The sequence below is a fragment of the Venturia canescens genome, chromosome 5 (genome assembly GCF_019457755.1).
Source record: "Venturia canescens isolate UGA chromosome 5, ASM1945775v1, whole genome shotgun sequence".
Taxonomy (NCBI): domain Eukaryota; kingdom Metazoa; phylum Arthropoda; class Insecta; order Hymenoptera; family Ichneumonidae; genus Venturia; species Venturia canescens.
In genome coordinates, this window is record NC_057425.1 from 7,538,079 (window position 1) to 7,562,632 (window position 24,554).

The window sequence follows — 24,554 nt, forward strand, 5'->3', positions numbered from 1 at the left end:
TGAACCTTTTGTTATTACTTGTCCTTTCCATGACAAAAATCAAGACTTCAACCTTTTTGAGTTTGAAATAATATTGATTGATGCCTGAAAAAATGGTCTGACAGGTGCAAATATCCTCTACAAAAAAATGTACTCATTTGGGAAAAAATATCAATTTTTGTGAAAGGTGTTGAAGTTAGGTTTCAAACAACTATCAGGATTTCGGGATCGACGCGTGATCTATCAGTTGTTCAGTCGGTAAAAATCCTGCACGTTTTATTCCGAGTAGGTTGATATATTTGAAAGAAAATATGAGTTACACGCTATTCTCATTTTATTAGAGAACAAGGTGTAACTTTTATTTTTCTCAAAAAATCAAGTATGTCCGAGTAAAACGTGTAACCATTTTGCAGTTATCTCTCTCGCAAGCACTACGCAAGTGATAGATAACCTTAACTTGGTAAAGATCGAAATCAATTCATTATTTTTACCACGAAGACCATAATTATTACCTTTGCTTCATATTCCCTGCACCCATGATCACAATTCAGAAACTCACGAAACAGTGACGAAGACACGTCCACAAATTGAAAAAAAAATTCAAGCCAAGGAGGGAATCGGAGCAAGTCGAAAGTGGAGGGGAAATCGAACAGAAATGAGGAACCGGTTGTTGAAATTACACAAGGCGAATGTCGAAAAAAATGAACGTGAGGGCATATTATCAGAGTTGAGGGAGCCCTGAAAATAACAACATAACGAAGTTCGACTCTATCATCATACATCTTTCGTCATAAAACTTATAAACACCTGTTTGAAAAAACGTGCAATATTTATTTCAAATTCCTTCGAATGACCAAAAAAGAATCAGAAAAACAGAACCAAAGTTTTCTAAATGTATTTTATTAGTTTGATCATTCCTCATGCACTTGCATTCGCCATATATCTCATTTTGCAAACTGCCCTTTTGTTATTTCGTCTCTCTTGCTCTCTCGTATAATCGCTCTATTGCATTTTTTTATCTTGTCGCCACAAAGTGTTTTTATTTCAAACAATCATAAAATGGAGACGTAACGCGTGACTAAGGTGCTGCGGTTTGTTCCGAGTATTTGTCATGGTTTCCATGCTCGATAAAAACGAAGTAAATCGGGTTATCGTACCCAAAGATATAATCTTCAATGTATCAGTGTTATACTTACACGTCTAAATAGAATACATGAATCTTAATTAAATCATGAATTTCCGTGTATTTCACTTTGAAATTCGACAAGAGGACTATTCGAAAAAAAATTATGGGTAAACCGCCGACCGCCGATAATTAAAAAATGTTTATACTTTTGACAGCTGCATTTGTTTCAAAGCTATTTTGTCAAGATCTTTAATTTTTTGTTTGGTTTATTGACACCGCCAGCTGATCCGATTGGCCGCGGTAACGGCCGATACGTGTGCTGTGAGACGCTTGCATTTCTCGATAAAGGCGACACATGAGCGCAAGAGAGACGAGATAACGCGTGACAAAAACATCACAGAGTAGCTTACGTAGAGGCAAACTGCGCAGCGAGGACAAAGCCACAGATCTGCCAGATCTCGTGTGTGTGTGTTTGCCTGAAGAAAGTGAAACAGATAGGGCGTAAAACTTTTGTATGCATGGTAAGAGTGAATGTATATTGCATTTTAAAGTGTGAGGTCGCACAAGCACACCCAGCATGGCGAAAAACAAAGTGGGAGGGGGAAGAGTGGAAGCGAGGGCAGAGGCAGAGACGATACACGAGCGGAGGGTGTATAAGAGCTTCGGTCTTCAGTCCGATTTCTCCCATCATAGGAGTGGAATATTGTGTTCCTACATCATCGGATTAGACAAATTTTTTTTCATCTACAATTAATTAATAATTGATTAAATTCATGGGAAATACAACGATTAAATTATAAATCAATTATTATAATTCATCGATTGTATCCACTTGTAAAACGTCGGAGTGCGTGATTGTGTTTTTTATCCTCTCAACGTGCTCTAAACCCACTGACACGTGGTTTCGAGGCCCTCGAGCTAACTATCAAAAGAAACAAAAACGTCTGCGCAAGGCCTAACAAATCAATTCCGATATGTCTGCCTCACCAATCGCAAGGCAGGCGACTCAAAGCCAGAACATACCCTCCAAGAGGATTGTCATTCATGACCCTAATCAATTGCCCACGGATTATTCGTCCACACCCGGGGGCACCCTGTATTCAACTACTCCGGGAGGTTAGTTGTACATTATTTTTTTCAACATAATCGACACAAATGCATTTCATTTAGGTTATGAATTCAAATAAAGCGATTTTGAAAATTCATCGATTGAATGATCGTTCGATTTTTTCGTAAATCGGATTGATTTTGAAAAGAAATCTTAAAAAGTTCATGATGTAGGAACTGGAAAGAGAATTACGTTTCCTTCACTCGAAATATTTTTTTCACCACGGTTCGATTTTTGAAAAAGAAAATTAGAATGTGTTCATGGTAAATTGCAAAATCTCTTAATCGATTATGTTGATGGCCGTCTAAATTGAAATTTTTAGACGTTTTAAAACTTTCAAATTCACTCTATCGAAGTCCCGGAGTCGTAAGCTTCCGAGTCCGTGGTTCGGTCAACCGGGGAATGTTTACAGACGTCCAACACGAGCCTTATATCCCCACCGCGAGCCGTACTCACTGCCGCAAGTACCTCGTAGCGAATACGTTCACGAAATTATACGATTTTTGAAATACTTTGAATATTCAAAAAAACTGACGCAATCGAATGATTTTCCTACACCATCGCATTTCTGTCAAAAGCTATGTTCTACTATAAACTACGGAAAATTGAAAGAAAAATCAGAAAAATAATGTTTTTGACATCACTTGATTTATAATTTCAAAGAAAATAATAGAGAATCGTTTGAGGATTCGGAAGTTAAAAATGAAGCGAGTTCGGTATTTTTCTATAATCCGGTCAATCTTCAGTAAATTCGAAAACATATTTTTAACCAATATATTTTTTCGAGTTCAAACGTCAGCAATGTTTCATTCCTCGCTCTTTTTCGCCGGAGGCCCATTACTCAATCTCGCAGGTGCTCGACGACTTTTAAATTTACTGCATCGTCAATGAAGCTCCCCTTTTATTCGTATTCAGCACATTTTCGAAGAAAGATATTCAAACTGACCCTTTATTTCGTCAGGAAAATGCGTTGTTGGAAAATAGTTGGAATAAATTTAGAATTCCGAAGCAGTCGTGTTATTCCGTATAAGTCGATTCAATGTCATTGCCTACTTAAAAATACCACGTAAACATGTTTACATGTTTACAATCTTCACGTGTTTTGCGTGTTTTCAACGGCCATTCGAAGCTCTTGAGAATTTTTTGAATTTTGATCTCAGGGTGTTTGGAATATTTTTTCTCCAATCAACATAACCTGCTGGTGCTTTCGAAATTTTTATTGGTTGATTTTTGTGGTATCTTCGACGACAGTTCGTTCGGTCGGAGCTTCTATTACTTTTTATCGAAAAATTTAGCGTTGTCTCTAGCTATAAACAATTTCATAATTTATCCGTTGGAGATTGAGGTGTGCGTGCGCGTGCCAACGCAAACGGCAATTTTTATCTTCACAATACACGAATTAAGTTGCGCGTATAGGTTAACTCTTGACACTCACTTACATGCAAAGTTTTATCGGACGACGAACGACGACGGGTGTGAAAGAATAGCGAATGAGGAAAGGGGAGGGGCAGAGTAGTGTACAGAACAGAAAAGGAGATAAAAAAGGAATTCTTTGAACACTCGTTTGGTATCTTCGCCGTTACAAACGCTTTGCAGTCATCTTTTACGATAATTTTCAATTGCCCATTTCGATAGTGCATTTAACTGCGGAAAATAAATTGACGGTGAATTTCACAACTTTGAAGACGTTCGTAAAAACAGTAGGAAATAATGAATTTTTGAAATTTTAATCCCAGTTTGACAGCCCGATATTTTTGTACATTCGAATTCAAAAGTTCGGTATCAATTGTCCGGCTGTTTAAACGATGTTTCAACGTTCGATACGATTCGGCTCAAAAGTTGAATGAGACTCGCGAAATAAAAAGTATTTTTTGTTTCTCCAACGTCTGAAACCCTCGGCGATCGTTTTGTCTCATTTCTTTGTTCGATATTTTTTGCCGAAAGCTCCCGAAGGGAGGCCACGAAAGTTTGACGGATTTCTAAAAACTTGGTTTCCATTGCTGAATTTTAATTTCCTCACGAGAATAAATTCGACGAAATGCTGCTGGATTTTTCATCGAAAATGAACTTTTATACTGGCATTTTCATCGTTATAGAGAATACCATGTGATGAGACAGTGTGCAATAATACACTCGGACGGAACACTTTGCGACGAAATGAAGTGTCGGGAGCGGCGCGAGCCTATTTATAGTAAGAGCGAGCTTGTCCTCGCACGAAACCCCGGCACACAGCGAGTATAGAATAAAAACTTCGAGATTGGTAGCGCGTGTATTACAGATGTAAAAATGATTTCGCGTCGAACCAGTTTCTCTACACCGTCCACATTTTATTCGAAGCTCCTGTTCAGTCGCAAAAATCTCCATCTTTGAAGGAATTTCGTTGTGATGAATTATTTTACTTCGGGTTATCGGGCTTTTCGACAAACGCGCTGAATAACGTAAAAACGTGGGTCGCGCTCACGGAGCCTCGGTTCTCGGTATCCATTTGGCTCTTATCAAAAAATTTCCAGCTGACCGACACCTGGAAATACTCGGACATTTCATTCGACCCAGCAAGTTCCTCGCGTGCGAGGGAGAGGGAAGGAGGAAAAAATGTGGCGTTCGAAAACATCAATCTCGCATAAAATATAAAGTAATGCCGGATGGATGAATCGTCATCTTGACTTTAGTAAGATCAATATTGCGTCTGAATTATGAGAAACCAGCTTCACGGTAACGAAGGTCAAGCGCGATCGACACTCAATTTTTATCGATTTTCTTTCATTTGCTTTAGCGCCGAGCTAACAGAAACGTTGATAAGTCTACGGGCAGTCGTAGCTATTTTATAAGGACGTTCGACTTCTTAGAAAAAAATAATTGACAAACGATTGTCGCAGTGGGATATGAAAATTGAAATTTTCGTGGTCCTTGCCCTCTGGACGATTTTTCTTCGTCAAATATTTATAACTCTAAAGTTTACAACGCTGGAATTTAACGACATGAGCGGAAAAAAACAATTTGTTATTCCCAATTCTGCTCCCTCATTAAGGAAGTTCACGCGAATCTATAATGGAAATCGAAAATTTCAACTGTAAGAGTTGAAATTTGGAAATATGCCAGAAAAATACACCGTGCATTTATTTCCGGAATTATTATGAGATCTACCGTCTGGTTGTCGAGAAAACAATTAACGAAAATCTCATTTTTTGAAGCCTTTTACATAGGCCCTTATGGCAGGCACACTCCCTGTACGACGATTTCCAAAGGATCGTATTTTACGGGTGTATGAATTAGGTCGATTTTCACTTCCTAATTAAGGATATAATCACTTTAAGTTATTGTCAGAGTCATTAATTCGAAATTGTAAATACATTTTTTCAACTTATCTTTTGGCCAATGAAATTTCAAGCCATTAATTAATCGGGGATCCATCACTGAATGAACCCCAAATTTCATTCGTCTCTGGCGAAAATACTAAAGTTTTTTATGTAAAAAATCGCGTCAGACCAAGAAAAAGTATTAATAAAAAGACAGAAGGCTATATGACAGGAATGGGCCAAGCTAAGAAGAAACAAAATGCTGAAATAAGCAAATGTGAGGTTATACGAGTGTTCATTACCAATTTCGTTCAATCTTTAAGGTCTTTATATATCTTTATTACTAGCAAGACAATCGTCTCGAATTTTTCTCCAAGCTTCCGTCACTTAGTTTATTGTTATTGTGTACTTTTTCATAAACTTCGTAAGAAACGTTCATTCGTTATATGGAAAGATGAACGATTTTTTACACACAGTCTCTATAACCCTGTGTATATTTTTCTTCATATTTAAGCACGTTTATCTTGATAATCAATAAGACGAAACCTTTAAAATTTGTTGTGTGTCAGTCGACTACTCATTTAAATTCTGTGTAAAATTTAAGACTTTCTTAAGAAAAAACACGACTCAAAGAGCCAAAAACGCGAATAAGAAAATAAAATGTTTTTTGACATGAATGATGTCTTGTAAAGGCCTTGTTACCGGCGAAAATGACTTGGGAATGAAAAAAAAAAGAAAAGAAAAAGTCTTATTTGAGGTTAACGAGTTATAACGACATGAACAGTGGAAGGTTTGACAACACCATGAGCCAGTTGGTTTAAAATATAGAGATATGCATAGGCATATAAATAGAAAATTATCGCAGTTCGCTTGACGATTCAAATACGAAAATATTATAACCGCTATGATTATATTAAAAATTGACCAATCTCAACAGACAAGTTACACATAATTTTAATAATTGCGAGAATAAATTTTATTCGTTTCTTCCATCATCGAAAGAGCAAAAAGCGTTCAGTTGTTTTTTTTTGTATAACAAGTAACGCCTGATCTTCCTTAATTTGCAATTCGTAGTTTTTCAACCTCCACGAATAATGCGTGAAATAAAAAATTGCATAATTACAAACCTTTTTTCATTTCTTTCGAAGCTTCAACGTTGCGAATTCCAGTCACAAAAATTTGCCTGAAACTTACGACCCCTTTCCCCATTGAACACATTTCTTGCTTGCTTCCAACGAATATATTGGAACAGTGCCCTCGCGTCCGTCAAACCCCCTTTTTTATTTTCCCTCCTCTCAACTTCATGCACTCGATTTATTTATATAATACACTAATAATAATAGGCGAGTATGATTTACAAGCGATATGTCGAGTTGTACCAATCGTAGGTATAAAAGCAACGTTGGTGGCCGCAACTAATTCTATTGAGGACGAATCTCGTTGGCCACTGCGTCTGACCTCGTATGATATTAAAGTTAGCACCGTTCGAGTGCAACGAAAAGAACGTCAATGTAAATGATATTCCTCATTTTTCAATCCTCTTTATTTCAATCTCCATGTTTGAGGTTTAATGTCTGTAAAAAAATGATGAATCGTCGTAGTCAAACGACATCGACGGATTTTGGACTCTGCCGAACACTGGAGAATATCATTTTGTTTTGCGTCGAAGAAAATAATGTTGCGAAAAAATGACACGTGAAAAATAAAACGAACGTGAGGTTTTTTCAAAGACTAAAGATCGGGTCATGCACTCTTAGATTCGTCGATGCACGATCGCCTCGCATATTCGGGTTATCGGAGCTGCTATTTTCAGGGAGTCTTCTCAAGTCAAAACAATGGAAATTCAATTGCGTATGAACGATTTTGGCTCAAGTTTCCTCGGAGCGTATTCAATTTCATTGTAATTCATGAAATAGAATTGATTCTCGAATTCAATTTATATTATTTATTTATTATCGTCGAGTTAACCGGAAGGAATGGAATATCGAGTTTTTGCAAAATCAAAATAGCCTTTTATCAACGCTTTAATAATTTATTAAGCCGTCTCCCTTAATTAGAGTTTTCAAAAAATCGATTTTTTTTATTGCATTTTTCGAAAGTATCGTACTTAAATTTTATAAAGATCTGACCACTCCAAGTGTACTTTTGAGCAACGTTTACTTGGCTGTCTGAACGAAACGCGTTTTTTTTTGGGCAGTTCGTTGATAAAATCCTCGAAACTATTCAACCGATCCTTACCAAAATTTACCACGTGCTCTTTATGACTTTAGCTATAGCGCTTGTGATACAAATTTTGAAATTTTGAGGCGGAACTATTTTTTATTTTGCAAAAAACGATGAAAAAAACGGGCTTTTACGTAGTTTTTGGAAAAATGGCCGCCATTTTGTCATTTTTGAAGAAATCAGAAATCGTATGATATGCGCTGTAGCTATATTTACCTATTGAATCTAAAACCATTTTCTTCTCCGATCATCCATTCCAGAGATTTTATCAACGGCACAAACCCTCTTTTTTTGGACCCGTCTTCTCTCCCATTTTTCTGTACGAAAATTGAGTAAAATAAATATAAAAAAAAACATTTTTGTGTATTTTAAGAGTGTACTTTTTAGGCCTAACACTTTTTATATCCATTTACAATTTATATCGGTCAAAAAAATTTGTGAAAATAGTTTTTTTTGGTCGTCTGATTAGGGTAGACCCCTTAATAATCGTTTGTCTGATTTTACAGGTACCCGGATAGTCTATGAAAGAGCTTTCCTCTTGAACCTCAGGAATTCACCGATTTCCCGCACCCCGCCGAAAATGTGTTCAATTCCTGCGGATTTGTTGAAGAGTTCACCCACCATCACTGGCTCGATTGCCTGCAATCAAGTTACTGCCAAAGGTCAGTTCGAGAAGATCACGAATAAAGATCGACCGTATTGAAAATTGGTTTAGTCTCGACTCGAATTTCAAAGTAAATTCACCGTTGTTTTCTAGGTCCAGCAAATACTCTGTAAAATTCCCACATTTAATTTCTACATCTTGGTTCCTCGTTTTTTTCTCAATTGGTTCGAGAAATTTTTATTAAATCCTTATCAAATAATCCAAGAATTTCTAAAGCAATAGCGATTCTCAAAAGAATTGTGATAACTTTGGAATTTAATATTTTTTCTCATGGATTTTTATCCCTGAAACTCGAGTTTTATTAAATAATCAAAAATACCAGGCGTTTTGGCTCATTACGTTGTTTTCTCCCATTCGAGCTGTGTACATTGACGTAGAATTGTTTGTTGGAAAATGTTTCATTTATGTTGGCAGAAATTCGAGTTTTTGATCGCTTTACATTTTTTTCAGATATCACAGTAATAGAAGAAGCTTCGGAACAGTTCGAAATGGACATGTGAGAGCTTGACGGAATTAATCCACAGAGTGTGGTGAAAAAAATGTGTTCATTATCGCCTCTGCTCGGGATGCTAACGTGGAGAGGAGCAAACGCTGACTTTTCTATTGGCGAATTAAAGAATGAACTATTCGCGCTAATTCATTGAGTTCTCAGGCTCTAAAGAGCTGAAAGAGCACAAGAAGAATTGCCAAGAACTTTATATCAAATATTATTGAATTTGTATACCGACAATAATGATAATTCAAAAAATTTACAATGTACAGTAGAAGAATGTTAAATATATTGCACGAGTGACAGTTGACACATTGTCAGAGAAAGGTGGATTCTCGGCTACAAAAATAGCTCTAAACCTTTGATCCATTTTCAGACTCGTTTTTTACAGTCGTTTTATCTAAGACAATAATTTCTTAGCCTCAGTCATGGAATACTTTTCATTAAAATTTTTTCCTCGGTGTAATATTTAGGTAAAATGAAAATTCAAAACCTTTCAACGTTTCCCAAATGTCAAATTTTCTTTTGCATTCAAAGTTTGTATTTTATGTATAAAAGATGACAAAATCGCTCGTAATAATTCCAAAGTTATATTTCTGTATGTTACCTGGTTGAATGACGATCTAACGAAAAGTGAAGCATCATGTGTCAATTTGGCGACTGCTCAGCGTATTAATTGTGCAGTGCAAGTTGCCTTCGTGGCAACTGCGCTGGGTATTTAATCGAACGACGTTTCAGTGTGTAGCTCTGAGGTGCTCCAGCATCGGACAACTGTGCGGACTCGCAAACAGTGCAGTGCAATTTTTCACTGTAGTATTCAAGTGTCGTTCTAACCAAAAAATGTTCTGAAAGTTGTCAAGTTCAATAGAAATGGAAGGGATCATGGCAGGGCTAAAACGCACCAAAAATTCTTGAATATGAAAATAATTGATACAAAATTTTGAAGAGAAAGTATTTTCACACAAATCTTTGAAGAGTTCGAAATGTAACATTGTTAAACCAAAAATGGAGAGAAAATGAAATGTTCAATAATTTTTTTACGAGAAAACTGGTGTCGCATGAAAGTTTCGTAACTGTAGGACTCGCGCTGTTTGTCCGTCGCAGCTTTTCTCGTGAGCGAGTTTAAACGCTCTTCTGCGGCTATTGCCGAAGTTATGCGCGCGCAAGTGCGATTTTTTTTTTACTGTCGAGTAATATTTTGCATTTTACAGTAAAAAAACTAAAATGGACTTGTTCATTTTGTATTTTATTATTTATTTAATTAACTTTTGAAGCAATATCACTGCCCTCGTGTCCCGTACGAAAGACGAGAGAACCAGCAAGTGGATCCGTGAAAACTGAGTTTCTACTTTACCGACCGCGAGACTAATAGATCACTCCAGTCATTCCAAACTTTTACCGATTGGACGTGGTCCAGATTCGGAGACTCTCGTGTGTGTTTTATCAATCGGGTTGCCGTAGACGTGACACGTGTACGTGCAGTGGCACAAAAACGAGATAACAAGAATTTTTCTCATGCGTGGGTGACAAATTTCGAATAATAAAGGAAAGAGAACGAGAAAAAATATTTTTCTCGAGGGAATGCGGCGTGGTGTAAATACCCACCCAGAGTTGAATCCCGTCCCCTCCATTTGTGTTTTTTTTTATCGAATCTATTTCTGGCACGCATATAGTTTCGGATTTGTATTGTGTTAACTATATTTATTATTGTACGTTACGACGATGTGCGGATGCGAACGCGAGATTTTCGGAAAGCTGATTCCAGAATGCATACACATATTTTCTGGATACATTCGAATTCAATAATTCTCAGCCTTTCAAACAAGCAAACCTATCGTAGTACCTATATATAGATTCACGAAGTTTGACGAAAAATAAGCGGCAACTATCAAATCACAAACGGCCTTTCGGTATTTGACAGGAAAAGTTATAAATTTTGAAACTAGTTTTTATGACTGTAGCTAAAATGTATATAGTTATTGTTTGTTTATTTCATCAGTTTCGTGTAGCAATTATATATATATAGTGTCTGTCATTTTGTCACAGCTAATAGAAAATTGAGATTTTTGAATGCGTTTTTTTCCCCGGTCAGGATAATACAAGAAGTTGATGAGAATATATTGACGTATATCTGTACAGTCTTCGGTGTATATGGAGAGGAAAACATATCACTGTTCACTGTATACATATATATAGCTAAATAGGGTCGGCGAGAGCGCAGCACACTCGCACATGTTGGCGCACAGCTGGTTTGGTAGCACTGGTGGTGGGTTGGCAAGTGGGCAAAAGTAGTGAGAATAAGAGAGAAAGAGAAGTACGAGTAATATTGAGCAAATGAGTGAGTGAATCGAAGAGCGGAAGAGAAAAAGAGAGAGAGACAGGAGCAGCCAGAAGAGCAGAGCGATCGAGAAAAACATAGGGAGTAAAGAGCAGGAGCGAGAAAATAAGACAGTGGAGAAAAGGGCTTGAGGGAAACAAAATAAGTTTGTGCGGGGAAAAAAGTAAAGCAGGGTATCCGAATAAAGGGCGCAGAAAAATCGTGAGAATAAAAGAGACAGAAAAGTGCAAGTGCACCGACGCCGAGAGTGCCTCCAGAGAGGTGTACGGGTACGGGTGTGCGGAAGTTTGGCGGCGCGCGTTCGTTCCTGTTGGAAAGAGGGTGAGAGGGAGAGAGAATAAGAGTGCGAGGGCATATATTCCGTCATCCCTGTGCGCGATCGATAAAGGCCCCCCGGAACCGGGCATTCGTATTTCCGCAATAATTCTCTCCATGTGACGTTGTAAACGTCGAGGAGAGAGGGAGAAAGAGAAGTGTTTCGCGCACGTGCTTAATTTGCGTGAAACGCGGGTATTCAGAGAAATTATACCAAGTGTTCAACAATACATAGAGTGTACACAATCGTTCGAGCTTGCGGAATCGTGCGTTGGTGCGGTTGATGGCAAGCAAGGATTAGATTGAGCGCCAAAGTGAAGGGGGGGTCCGACGGAGGAAGAAAGAGATTTTGTTACTCTCGGTTATTTTCCTTTTTTTCTTAGTTGTTTTACTTTATTAACGCCATGTCTCGGTATGGACCAATCAGCTGCTCGGTGAATCGCCGTAAGAGCTCGAATCTCCGTTCACGGGACGAATGACAACAAAAGAGATAGTCCGATAAGAGCGCAGTGTTGCTCCGTTAGAGGCCAAAACACGGTCTTCCCGTGCATAAACATCCCACGTTTATTCCTCTTCGGACATATCCAAAAAAACACGTTTCCTCGTGTCTTCACTTTTTTGTTTTTCCCTTATTTTCTGTTTTTTCTTAACGTTGCGCGGACGCCTTGCTGGTACGGGGGGAGGGGGGCCCACGGGTGCCGGACGTTTGGGGGGTGGGGGAGCTCGCGCAATAAAGTGGCAACAGGCGCGAAAAGGTTAACGAGGGGATAATGAAGAGAAGAAATGCCGAGTGCGGCAAGCTCCGGAGGCCCTTGAAACGCAACAAAATCACCGAAGGAATCTATGGAAGGTAACTCTCCAACAATTATTGTTCTCTTCACATTTCCCATTATCCATGCCATCCCTTCTTTCTGTTTCCCATACATCAAAATTGGTCCTTATTTTCAAGTACTTTGTGAGCATATGTGCCAAGCGTCGTAATGATCGGAACTATCTGATCATGTTATCCCTCTACAGTTCTTTTTTACCCTCAAATTTATTTTGAAACTGTATCACTTGACTTTAATGAAGTTTTCCACCTTGTGCTTCTAATTCTCACAATGCATCGGTCTTCCACCAAAACATAGCCTCAATGTGCAGTGAATTCTGGTCTTCTGTCTGTTCCTTTTCCAACGGCTGCTCCAACTCATTTGCTTCAGACTTTTTATGTCGATGATAACATAACCGGACTTAACGATTGTAAGACTCCTAAGCGCTTGTAAACCTTACGCTTCGCTGCTGATTAAGATCCTGCACAAACTCAGCACCATGCATCGTGTTAATGCGGTTAAGCATTGTTACTGAATGTGTCACTGAAAAAAAAAAGTAATATGCCATAAGTAAGATACTTCAATAAATATACAACAATATATCCATTCTGTATCATGGAACAGGCAAAAAGAACTTGAAGAACAACGGAGCTGTTTTGCTTTCGGCTTCACATAAAATTTCTTGTTTGACATTTGATACACTAACAATTGAGAAATGGTATCGAGGCCAAATGTATATATCGGCACGAATTCTTTCCTCCAGAACTTGGTACCTAGTTCAAGCATAAGAATAACCAAAATATCCCTTCCGCTAGTTTTCCATATATCGTAAAGAATATTAATTGTTCTAATAGTTGAAAATATTATATTTACCTCATGACAACATGAATAAACTGACTTATGACTCAAGGCGTTACTATTGAATGAATCGAATGCACAAAAAAAATAATTAATTCACTGTCTAAATAGAAGCAAAATCTACTTGAGATTTAAGAATATTTTTGAATAAATGTTACATTGAATCAAAGAAGATTGCCAGTCTAACTGAGTTGTTGACTGAGCATTGATTTCAACAACATTTTGCTGATGAATTTCAGTACAAACAAAAGTAAATTCACATTTTTCTATCAAACTCAAGGCAGCTTGAAAATGAAATGTGAAGAATGTTATTGATAGTTTTAAATGAAAATAATACAACATAATTTTGATAATACTATAGATGACAGAAACTGTCAACTATAAAAAACTTTGCTGACACTCTATCAGCTTACGATACTTCCATTTCAATTTGTTTTCATAAATTACAGCACACTGCTCTATCTGAAGTTTCTGCTACTATGGGCCATGGTGATTCTGGCAGATTTCATTTTGGAATTCAGGTTTGAATTCTTGTGGCCTTTTTGGCTACTACTTCGAAGCGTTTACGATTCGTTCAAGTACCAAGGCTTGGTAAGCAATTTCACATGAAAACGATTTTCTTTTGAAAATAGAAATAATGATCTGCTCAATTTTAAAGCTGATTATTCTCATTTTTGTGTTACAGGCCTTCTCAGTATTTTTCATTTGCATCGCCCTAACGTCTGATATGATTTGCTTTTTTTTTATCCCTGTTCACTGGCTATTTTTCGCAGCCAGTACATACGTTTGGGTGCAATACGTCTGGCACACGGATAAAGGTGTGTGCTTACCCACCGTTATGTTGTGGTTACTCTTCCTCTACATAGAAGCTGCTGTGAGATTGCGAGACTTGCGACACATGCCCTTTCATCTGGATCTGTGTAGGCCTTTCGCTGCACATTGGTAAGATATATTTGTGTCATGCAATTTATTCTTCATCGATACTGAAAATATTGTGGTGCAACGCTTGGAGAAATTGTTGTAAAAATTTGCTCTCTTGCTTGATTACAACTGGTATTCAAGATCCTTTTTTGAAATGTTTTGATGGATACCCGATTTTGTAACGTTTATTTTCCAGCATTGGCTATCCTGTTGTAACTTTGGGCTTTGGTTTCAAAAGTTATGTCGGATACAGAATGAGACAGGTTCGTATTGGGCAACAGGATTGCTGATCGTAAACCATTTACCAACAATGAAATAAACTAAGGCAAGAATAAGATGATTATTTGAGTGTTCAATCTCATTACAATTTTAAACAGAGAAAACAAAAAGATGTAGCGAAAGAGAACGAGTTCTACCTGCAGTTATTGCAACAAGCTTTACCAGCGGATCAACAGACCTCGCCAACGCAGCAGCTTCAGTCCCAGGCACAGCCACATGCTCAGCTTATCACAGCTGAGCAAAACACAAAGTCTCAACCGCACAGGCCAGCCCCACAGTACAATCCAAGTCCGGAAAAGAGTAGAGGTAGCTTGTATTTATAAAAAATTGGCAGCATTTTATCCAAAAAAAAAGTACATTTTTCTATCAAAAACGTTACATCATATGCTTACCTATTCGTCAACAAGATTACTGCATTTGATTTGTCGGTAGAAACTTAGTATCATGACTGTATTCCCGAAAACGAAATATTTTTACTAAAATTATTTACGGTTTTTAGTTCGTTACAGTTAATTTTGTTCATAATGAATTTAGTGAGTGATCAAATGATTTTTTCAAATCTGTTTTACGTTCATTTTGATGGACATACATCTTCGCAAGCCTTAAAATAATGAGTATTATTATTCAAATCAGGATCTAGCGGTTCTTCTGTAGAGACGAGTATACAGAACGGTGGTGTGCCAAATGGTACGAGTGGTGTTTCGCCAGCACAAAGTGCAACGACAAAGAACAATCACAGAAAGTCTTTGGACAAGGGTGAAAAACAGGAGGAACAACAACACAAACACAATACCGGAAATTCGTCACAGTCCGAGAAAAGTGACAAGAGATTTGTTCACAGTAATGGAACGACGGTCTCGCACAGCGATATACAATTTATCGAGAGAGTCAGTTCGGTGAACGATTTCGATGTGAATGAGGTTGAGAAAGACAAAACGTCAAAGGGCAGCGGAGGATCAGGAGGCGGAGGTAGCACATCGCACAATTCCGTGAAGACACAGTCAAATGGTTCGGCAGGTGGCAAATGGAACAACGTCAAAGAAAGCAGAGATTCGTCAACCTCGGTGAACGGTCAACGCGAACGGAAAGGACGACAGGCCAAAAGTACAATCGACACTTTGGTTGAACAACAGAAACAACAAGACGAATATTGTCAGAGGGTATTGCTATGTCGCAAACTCGAGGCTGACATAAAACGCTTGAAATCGGATTTGCAAATCAGCCGACAGATTGAACAGGAACTTCGATCTTTAATTAATAATTTGGTCATTGGCGAGCGACAAGCTAAAAAAGAAATTCAACAGTTACAGAACGACAATGAGCAGCTGCAAAACAAGTTAGTTTCAAGATGTTTTTATAGTATTGCATGAATCCCTTATTATGAAATTATTTAAAGGGGAACACCCTCCAGACAACAGCTCTTTCAATCATTTTTCACAAAAAACTGAAAGTATTTATTATGTCAAATGAAATTACGTATTGACATTTCAAATGTATACACGACATTTTTTTATATAAAAAAACAAAATGACGGTGCTCCAGCTACTCAAACTTGGCTCCTTTAATTTGCACTGTGGAACGCCGAGCCCCTTGTAGTCAACTGAACTCAACCAATCAAAAGTTTTTCATTCAAATAATTTACTTCGCGATATGTGTACCTATTTTTAACGGAATAAAATATGAAAATTTGGACACCGAAAGCAAAAAATTACACTTATTTATAAACAAATTGCTAAAAACAATATTTTTAATAATAATTAATACAAAATTTTAGATATATCCAACGGCCAATACGTTATAAAGAATATCTATGCAAAATTCCAAGTTGATAGCTTAAAAAAACGCAATTAACAATTTCGTTCTTGTAAAGTTAAAAATAATTTATAGTTATCTAAGCTCAATCTATGATGCTAGGTAAACATTGAAAATATATTTAGGTTGTAAATTTTTGTTTCTAAAGAAACAAAAATTGAAAGTTCTAGAGGGTCTTCCCCCTTTAACGTTTCTTATGTGAAATTATAAAATCCTCGAAGCAAAGTACCGTTGAATTCAACTTCCAAGTACGAAATTTGATTTTTCACCACACATGCGCCGAAAGTTCAATTTTCCGAAATCGGAAGGTTGAATTTTCGGTGCATGTGTGGTGAAAAATAGCATACGCTCCACGGGGGTGCTAACTAGACCACCTCAAACCGCGTGCTTATCACTGCCCGCGGTTTGAAGTAGTCTACTTTCCCTCCCTAGGTGTGTAATATACTATTGAATTATTGGAGTGATCGCTAATGTGCCCACAATCCTTCTTTATCAATACATAGTAAAGTTTACAACAACAAAAAAAGTAATTTTAACGCTATTTTAAGAAATGGATATTTGAAAATAATTTTTCTATAGCCACGGAGTACCTATAATGATAAATAATAAAAATCTGTGATTGAAATTTTTACATGAGCTAGAGTTTCATTTTTTTGTAAATTTTCATTTATTCATTTGTTTCGATCACCAGATTGCACGGGCTCGTTACCGCTCGCCAAGTTGACAAACAGACAATGTCGTCTCTGGAAAGACGAATAGCGGAGGAACGAAGACAACGGACAGCTTGTGAAGCTTCGTTAGTAAGCGAGAGACGAGCACGAAGAGTCGCCGAGGAGGCGAGATCGTCGATACCGCCACCACTCCCGCCGCTTGTCCGACAAGAGTGCACGGACGCTTGCAAAAGTCGAACAGCACAAATGGATCAGGATATCAAGACTCTGAGACGAGAGATCAAAAGTAAGGACGAGAGATGCCAAGCTTTGGAAAAGGATTCTTCCCGATGCAAGGATAATCATGGTGAAACCGAAATCTTGCTCGGCGCTCTCAGTGCTTTACAGGACAAAAATTCACATCTCGAAAATAGTCTCAGCGCGGAAACGCGAATAAAACTCGATCTCTTTTCCGCCCTTGGTGAAGCTAAACGTCAACTTGAGATTCGTGAAAGTATGTACCAATTCATTCAACATTTTATCACTCGATTTTCTAATGTGGATGAAATTTACATCGGAAAACCACAAATTTTTATTTATGAATTTTTCGGATAGTCGTATTCTGATCGTAGATCTGAGTCTTTGCTTAGCATTTTACAAAGGGGTCGTAATGCTCTATTTCCAAAATTTATGTCGACTTTCCTGAAACCAAAAAAAATAATTTTATACTCGAATTCATTGTCCCTCAAACTCAGAATATTCGAAATTCTGTTCACAGAATAAACTAAATCTACAAAATAAATTAACAATGAATCGGGGTTATGTTGTGAGGTCACTTGATTTCGCATCCCATGAGAAAACAATTTTTATTGGTATCACAGATTCTGTGTGTACTTCAAACGAGTACACTTCTACTTATGGATAAAAAATATGTTTTGCGAACATTATTTTTGTTCTTGTTACTCTACCGAAATGTTTATCTTGAATTCCAATCCAAAGTTATATTTTACCGTAGAACCGGTCATATCGTAATTCGGTGAACGTTTTTATCAACGTATCGACCCATTTTCATTTGTGACATGTTGCCTCGAGGTTTTTTCTTTTATAACTTCTCAATTTTGAAGTATCTTTATTCCAGAATTAGACAAAAAGTTGCCAATGAACTTCTTCATAAATTTAACATCAAAGTCGTATGAATAAACAGGATAGTAATGATTTCTGTTGCGTATTCAGGTTTGATCAGATCGCAGGAAAAAGAGATCGATCTGCTCAAGGCAAAAATAGCGCAGGATCTTGCAGTAATGCCACAGGATTCGTTCGGGCCAGCTCCAACGTGTTCGACGTCCAAGTTACGGTTGAACAACGATGTCCGAGTGGGTGGTTCGAAGATGCGAGGTAACGAGAGTCCGTGTCCGGGCTGTACAGTTTCGAACCTCGATCCGAACGCGACAGCTTACACACCGAAGGGCTCGTTGGTTGCCTCAACCGAAGCTTGAATTCGCCACGTTTCTCGCCATGTCACGAAATCCGCGCTCGCGTTCACCGCTACCTTGATATGGAACTGACGTACAGACTGCAAAACGGAGAAAAAAGGAAAGCATGTTTCTGATTTCTTTCTACGCGAATAATGAAAGGAGAAAAACAAAAAAAAACATAAAACATAAGAAACGAATTGGGTGATCGTGAGTATCGGTATAATCGTAGTTCAAGTACACACAACAAGCCCTCCACGATGCTACGTTGCTGATTTCCTCCTCTCATTTTCTTTTCTTTTAAATGTCATTTCGTCTCGTCTGGTTGAGAAAAAAATCTCGTTGATTAGAACTATCCATCGTTCGATCAAGCGAGTGAAACAAGTGACTTTCCTTTTCTACACATTTTTTATTTTCGAAGTAGATCAATGAACGGAGATGTCGAGAATATATTCATACTTTTATTTCCAAACAAAGGACTAAATTTCGATTTAACACTCGAACTTGGTTTATTATTATTCTTTTTTTAATATTCTTAACGTTTCGTACGTTTGAATCGACGGTAAAATTCAACTTGTTGCCTGTGAAGGTTTTCTCTTCTTTCAAAAATCTTCCGTATACAAAACACGTGAAATTTTCTGTTTTTCAATGTGAATTTCGGAACGAAATTTACACGATCGCAGATTGTTCGTGAATTTGGCGCACGCTCCAGGCTCTTCTATTGTCTCGGAGCTCAGAAGCTAAATGCTTTTCCAATTCTCTTCGAATCTTGCGTTCCACCTTTTTTTTATCTGTGAAACATTTTTGTTCCTACAATCGATATTAACCCACATACGCGCGCAGACACCTACATCGCGACGTTAATTTTCAAAGGACTGGAAAAAAGTGCAGGCTAGTCATGAAATTTTTCGATTTTTCCCGACTGCTAGATCAAACAAAAATAAGTCCGCCTTGTAGTCTCTATTCGCAATCGTTCATTCTCTTATTTCATCGGAAATTAATCGATTTATTTTGTTATTTCGTCGTAGCCATGGACACTCGGAATTCAGCCACGCTTTGTGTCTTTCGCGGATGCAAATTTTATTTTTTTTTTCCTTTATTCATTATTTCCTAATTTAATTTTCTGAAGCGTCTTTTTGATTAGTCGTATGTGAAGAAAATCACTTTCTTTCCGACATTTCGAGTACACGCATGCCCGTTTATTTATTGAAGCGGGGCATCGTCATGACAATTGCTTTCATCATCATTTTTCGTTTCTCTTCTTTTTTCATCGGCATCCCACCGTCCCAGTGAACTAGTCAACCGGAAGCAGTTTTGGAGCACAAATACATTAAATTTAGCACTTAATTTCATCTTCTCGTCATTTTCTATATCATCAACACTCAGATAAGCCATAGAATATCTGAAACTTGATTCTCTGTGGAATAGGGTATTTCATATAAGTTTTACGATAAAACTTTTTTTTTTTATTTTTTTTTTTTCATCCTTCACATTCGCAGCGAAACTGATAAAAAAGCAAAAGGTTTTACGAAAAGTCTTTCATTTTTTAAATTATATCTCAGCCCCCCGATAATTATAAATGGCGAGTAAGATTTGTGCTCACAAATACGTGCACTATTATACGTAGGACGAGAATCATCAAAAAATCCTTTTTCTTTTCTTCGCATGAATTTCGTTTTATTAAAAAGACGGAAAAAAATAGAACAAAAATCTTGCAGTCTAAAAGAAGAAGCAATAACATTTTTTTTACGGCGCAACATGAAAAATCTTTGTGCTGAAGAAAAAATAGCTAACCCATACTGTGAAAAATCGTTCCCAGTTTTTTTTTTTTTTTTTTTTTTTTTTTTTTTTTTTTTTCGATTAAACCCTGGAAAAGTGAAGGGGAAAATCGAATTTTTCTTAAGATTTTGAATTACTATCGAAGAGCCGATTTCAAAATTCGCCTGAAATTCTTTTAAGCCAGTGAGTTATGTGTTTTTAAAAAATTGAATATTGTTTAAAAAAAAAAAATATTTGCCAATGTGATATGTAATACCTGTGCAGGCATTTTTTTTTAAATTTCGGCAGACAGGAATGTGAAAAGTCGGTTTGGCGATTCGTCACAAAATACACGATCGACGCGATTGTACGAACAAGTAAAAAAAAATCACTTTTTTGCACTTGGCTTCATAAAATTGGGTTAATCTCAGCGTGGCATTTGCGTGCATGAAAAAAAAACAGTCACATTTGTACAAGGTTGTTAATCATAATTTATTATACTTTAGCAATTGCTTCCTAATATTCGATTCGCGCAAAAGTCATTGCATCGTTCGTTATTAATTACGTTTCATTTCATTTTCTGTGTATTTTTTTTATTGCGCGAAATGATATGTCGCATGAGCTGCAAATGCAATCCATCAAACTAGTGTACCTGATCGAGAATGTGTTAGCAGTGATTTTCTTATTTTTTCGTTTATCTTCATTGAATCGCCTTTATTTCATTCATTCTTCTTCTGCTGGCTGTTGTATTTATATTTGGGTTAAACCTCGATGCAAGACTTTGTAGTCGGTAAACTATTATTTTTACAAGTTACTGAAACGTGTTTCGATCGTTGTGAATATTTATATACGTATATACATATATTTGAAGTTTATCATTTCTCTTGCTTTTTTTTACGTTATTGAAGACGTTTACTTTTTTCTCACGAGTCTTGGTCGCGTCTACGTACTTTTGGCTGAAAAGATGATAATTTTTTCCTAATTATAAACCTTGATCGAGTTACTTACTAAGTAAAATACGCGAAAAGTACTTATTACCATTTTTTATACTCAACGATCAATTAAATACGCTTTCTGATTTTTTTTCCCTAAGTCGATTAAGCACAAGGGCCAAGACTAATTTCATCTGCTTTCTCTTTCATTACATTTATATTTCTCAATTATTCTTGATTTTAATTACTTTTTTTGTTTTTAATCGTATATTATTAAGCCCAACAGTCGAGGGTGAAAAAACTGAAGTATTTTGCGTCAAACGACGGATAATTAACGATGAGATTATAGATCGTAGGTTGTGAATTACATTTTGTTACTTTCTTTCTCGCTTCCAAGCATTGTCTTCTACGATTTATGACAAAAAAAACTTGTGTTGTTTTAAACGAGCTTCCGAACACTCGATGTACTTAAAACATATCGTACATGTTTTTTTTTTCTTTATCTTCTTTGAAATTAGTTTTTAAGTTGATGGCAAAGAGTTTTGAGTAGAGAAAAAAGGGAAAAAAGTCCAAATGCACTCGACATTTGGCAAATACTGGTCGCTGATTTGCCACAGCATTGATCTCACAGTAGTGGCTGAAAGGAATAATAAATGATACAAAAATACGCGAATGCCTCGCATAGAGCTTAAATCGAAGAACGAACAATACACGATGGAAAAAGAACAAAGTTCAACACAAATAATATGAAGCAAGGGACAATTCATAACAGATTTTTTCGCAAAAATGTGATAGAGCGAAAAATAGATCTGATAAATTTTTAAAAATTATTATTTATATACATAAATACACATCTTTGTCTGGGTCTGCGAACCAATTCTTTATTATCAAACGGAATACGACATAATAACGAGAACGACCAATGCATCTGGCGATTTTTTTTTCCTTCAATTGAATCTTTCGTGAATTTTTGTGTTAAACATTGTACACTCCGAGCGATATCGTAATGAGGAACGAAAAATATGACTATGTACATCCGAGCATTTGTATATACGAATGTATGCGATCAACTCTTTGACTCTCATTGATTTTCAAATTTCTAACGATTTCAATGTCAATAAAACATTTATTGTTCTCGTGAAGTATGCGAAGATCGACGAACAATGTAATATGAAAGCGAATCGTGGAAAGATATTGTTTTCCTGGGAGATGATAAAAGAAGGGACGAAAATCAAAGAGAATTAGGAAAAGAGGGCTTAATCGTGTAACGAATAATCTTTTTCCTCCTTGCAACACCATTACCTTACGTTGTGGAACGTTTTGCCAACGCCGACATTGATTGAAAGAGCGATTCAATTGTAATATTTGTTCTCTCAATTCGCCCGTATGCATTTTTTATATACGATACACATCACGAAGTCTAAAGAAAGAATTTATGAGTATTTATCGTAACGGCGAATAGGAAAACTTTTGATCCCTTTAGATGCTTGGCGCCCCGAATTTTTGTTCTCTCTTTGTTTTCCATGGATTTTGAAAAACATTGCGATGTATTTGATATAGATATATTCACCCGCGAGTCTAGCTTTCGTCGCAGTAGACAAAAAAAAACCAAAATCGATGAAATAAGCAAGCATGGATGAAATCTTTTATATGTGAGAGAACAATGGCTCCGGTATTAAAATTGTACATATGTATGAAAATTCTCTTTCTTATACGTTTTACTACAAATTAAATGAACAACGCAGATACACAAAAAAGTAACTCTAACGTAATGGATTCACTGCTCGTAGAGTTTATTGTTTCGAGTGATAATTCGTTTTTGTACTTACGAAAGGAAACTACTCGCATTCTCGATTGTGACTAAAAACAATGTTTTGAATCTAATCCAAAACACCTACAAATACACACAGGCACACGTATACACATGGCGATAAATAGGATTTGATATGGATATCGAACAAAAGTTTTTTATATCTATCATCTCCAATCTCTTTTCTCATTCGTGCGTATTGCCAATTTTTATTGTGTAGTTGTATTATGTATAAAATATATTATTAAACTCCCAATTCGATGATTATCGTACTGTTTATTACACGTGATTTTGGGAACTCGAGTACTCGTGGATTTTCAAAAAGTCATAAATTTCCATAGTTTTTCGGAATTGACATTTCACGTGATAAAAATTGAACGTAACGTCTCAATTTATGAACAAAAATTAATGATATTTAACGAAACGTCATGTGTTGGACGGCATTTGTTGGTAGCATCGATTCGTATACGATCAGTTAGAAATAATTGTACGTTTGTTGAATTTTATCTGTAAAAAATAATATTTCGTGTGATTATCGATACATATGAATACTTACGAAATGAGACATTTGGTTTTGTGGTTTATTGGTAGAGTTAATACGTCCTTCATTCTGGTATAAACTCACTATATTTTAAGAGTCAATGTTTAGACAGTAAAATCAAATTGGAAAACACGTGGATGTGATAAATTTTTCGGTTTTCACTCGATGCAACGTAAAACGTCAATCATATTCTGCGATTGTCTAAATTCCGAAGGCTTTCATCACTTGTTCGAATATGTTGTGGAATTAAAATTTTTTAAATGCGTTTTACTAGGTGGAATATTTAAGACTTCAACTCGAGTTCCCAATAACGTAGAATTATTCGAGCTTACATATCGTGAAGTGAGCTATACAAATCTTTTGATACGTCCATACATCGCAATGACAATTCATTTCAATACAGATTCATACGGGAAAGGTGATCGTCTATGAACGTAATTTGACAGACACATTCATTTGAACGAATTACGAGTACCGGTGAGTGGACAAAATGGTAAAAAATACAATAGAAAACAACCGAAGGGGATGAGATAAATGAAAGATCTTAAAAGTCCATGTTCTGAAATAGTTTCTTTAACATATCAGCGATATCGTCCTTTATACAGCAAGCCTACAAAGCGCGAGAAACGAGAGATGGAATAATTTAGATCTAAGCGTGCATTTGGTGTAGCAAGGAGGGAAAAAAACATCGTTGTTTGGCGAAAATCATCACTGAAATTCAAGCATCAATTTCTATTTCACTAATATACATATATTTTCGTTATGTTCTTTAAACATGACTGCGAAGCATTTTATAATGTAGAACAAGGTCGACACAAATGTGTGAGTGTGACGTAATAAAATAATGTAATGAAAACTGAATCCAAGCAATATTGGCGAGCGAGTTGATCGGGGTCTGCGAATCAACTTTACTTTTTTTTGTTCATGTTATAAATTTGAAAGAGACAACTCGGTATATCATGATTTTTTTTCCTACACATTCTTTATTTATTTGTTCAATGCACTTGAATTATATACTGATCGAGCGAGAGCGTCGATTGTGAGGAATATAGCACAAAAGAACCCAGTCTACGACTCACTTTCGAATTTCAAGAAAATTAAAAAAAAAAAAAACAAAACAAAAACAAAAGAAAACATAAAAATCCGCCGGAAATGAAGAGAATCCTGTATAAA

The 24,554-nt window shown here is 36.6% G+C and overlaps 2 protein-coding genes across 3 annotated transcripts; both read left to right on the forward strand.

The window, feature by feature from the left end:
• The first annotated feature begins 1,751 nt into the window (after positions 1-1,751).
• Positions 1,752-9,196, forward strand: Thor (eukaryotic translation initiation factor 4E binding protein thor). Its single transcript, XM_043420038.1, has 3 exons — positions 1,752-2,221; positions 8,239-8,394; positions 8,847-9,196. Exons 1-3 carry the CDS (start codon positions 2,080-2,082, stop codon positions 8,894-8,896), a joined length of 348 nt encoding a protein of 115 aa, XP_043275973.1. The 5' UTR covers positions 1,752-2,079; the 3' UTR covers positions 8,897-9,196.
• Positions 9,197-11,147: 1,951 nt separating this feature from the next.
• Positions 11,148-20,169, forward strand: LOC122411296 (macoilin-1). Of its 2 annotated transcripts, none has more exons than XM_043420028.1 (8): positions 11,148-12,389; positions 13,656-13,797; positions 13,892-14,148; positions 14,324-14,390; positions 14,505-14,715; positions 15,040-15,742; positions 16,910-17,382; positions 18,102-20,169. In XM_043420028.1, the coding sequence occupies exons 1-8, from the start codon at positions 12,310-12,312 to the stop codon at positions 18,362-18,364; spliced, it is 2,196 nt and encodes a 731-aa protein (XP_043275963.1). In that variant the 5' UTR covers positions 11,148-12,309; the 3' UTR covers positions 18,365-20,169. The 2 variants fall into 2 exon arrangements, with proteins under 2 accessions (XP_043275963.1, XP_043275964.1); XM_043420029.1 differs by having other exon boundaries at positions 14,505-14,712.
• The last annotated feature ends 4,385 nt before the right edge of the window (positions 20,170-24,554 follow it).

Excerpts from the sequence above, each read along its gene's own strand:
- Thor (XM_043420038.1), top strand. The coding sequence starts at position 2,080 with ATGTCTGCCTCACCAATCGCAAGGCAGGCGACTCAAAGCCAGAACATA. Across the intron at positions 2,222-8,238 it reads GTATTCAACTACTCCGGGAG|GTACCCGGATAGTCTATGAA; the intron begins GTTAGTTGTACA and ends CTGATTTTACAG. Across the intron at positions 8,395-8,846 it reads CAATCAAGTTACTGCCAAAG|ATATCACAGTAATAGAAGAA; the intron begins GTCAGTTCGAGA and ends CATTTTTTTCAG.
- LOC122411296 (XM_043420028.1), top strand. The coding sequence starts at position 12,310 with ATGAAGAGAAGAAATGCCGAGTGCGGCAAGCTCCGGAGGCCCTTGAAA. Across the intron at positions 14,149-14,323 it reads AGGCCTTTCGCTGCACATTG|CATTGGCTATCCTGTTGTAA; the intron begins GTAAGATATATT and ends TTTATTTTCCAG. Across the intron at positions 14,716-15,039 it reads TCCGGAAAAGAGTAGAGGTA|GATCTAGCGGTTCTTCTGTA; the intron begins GCTTGTATTTAT and ends TATTCAAATCAG.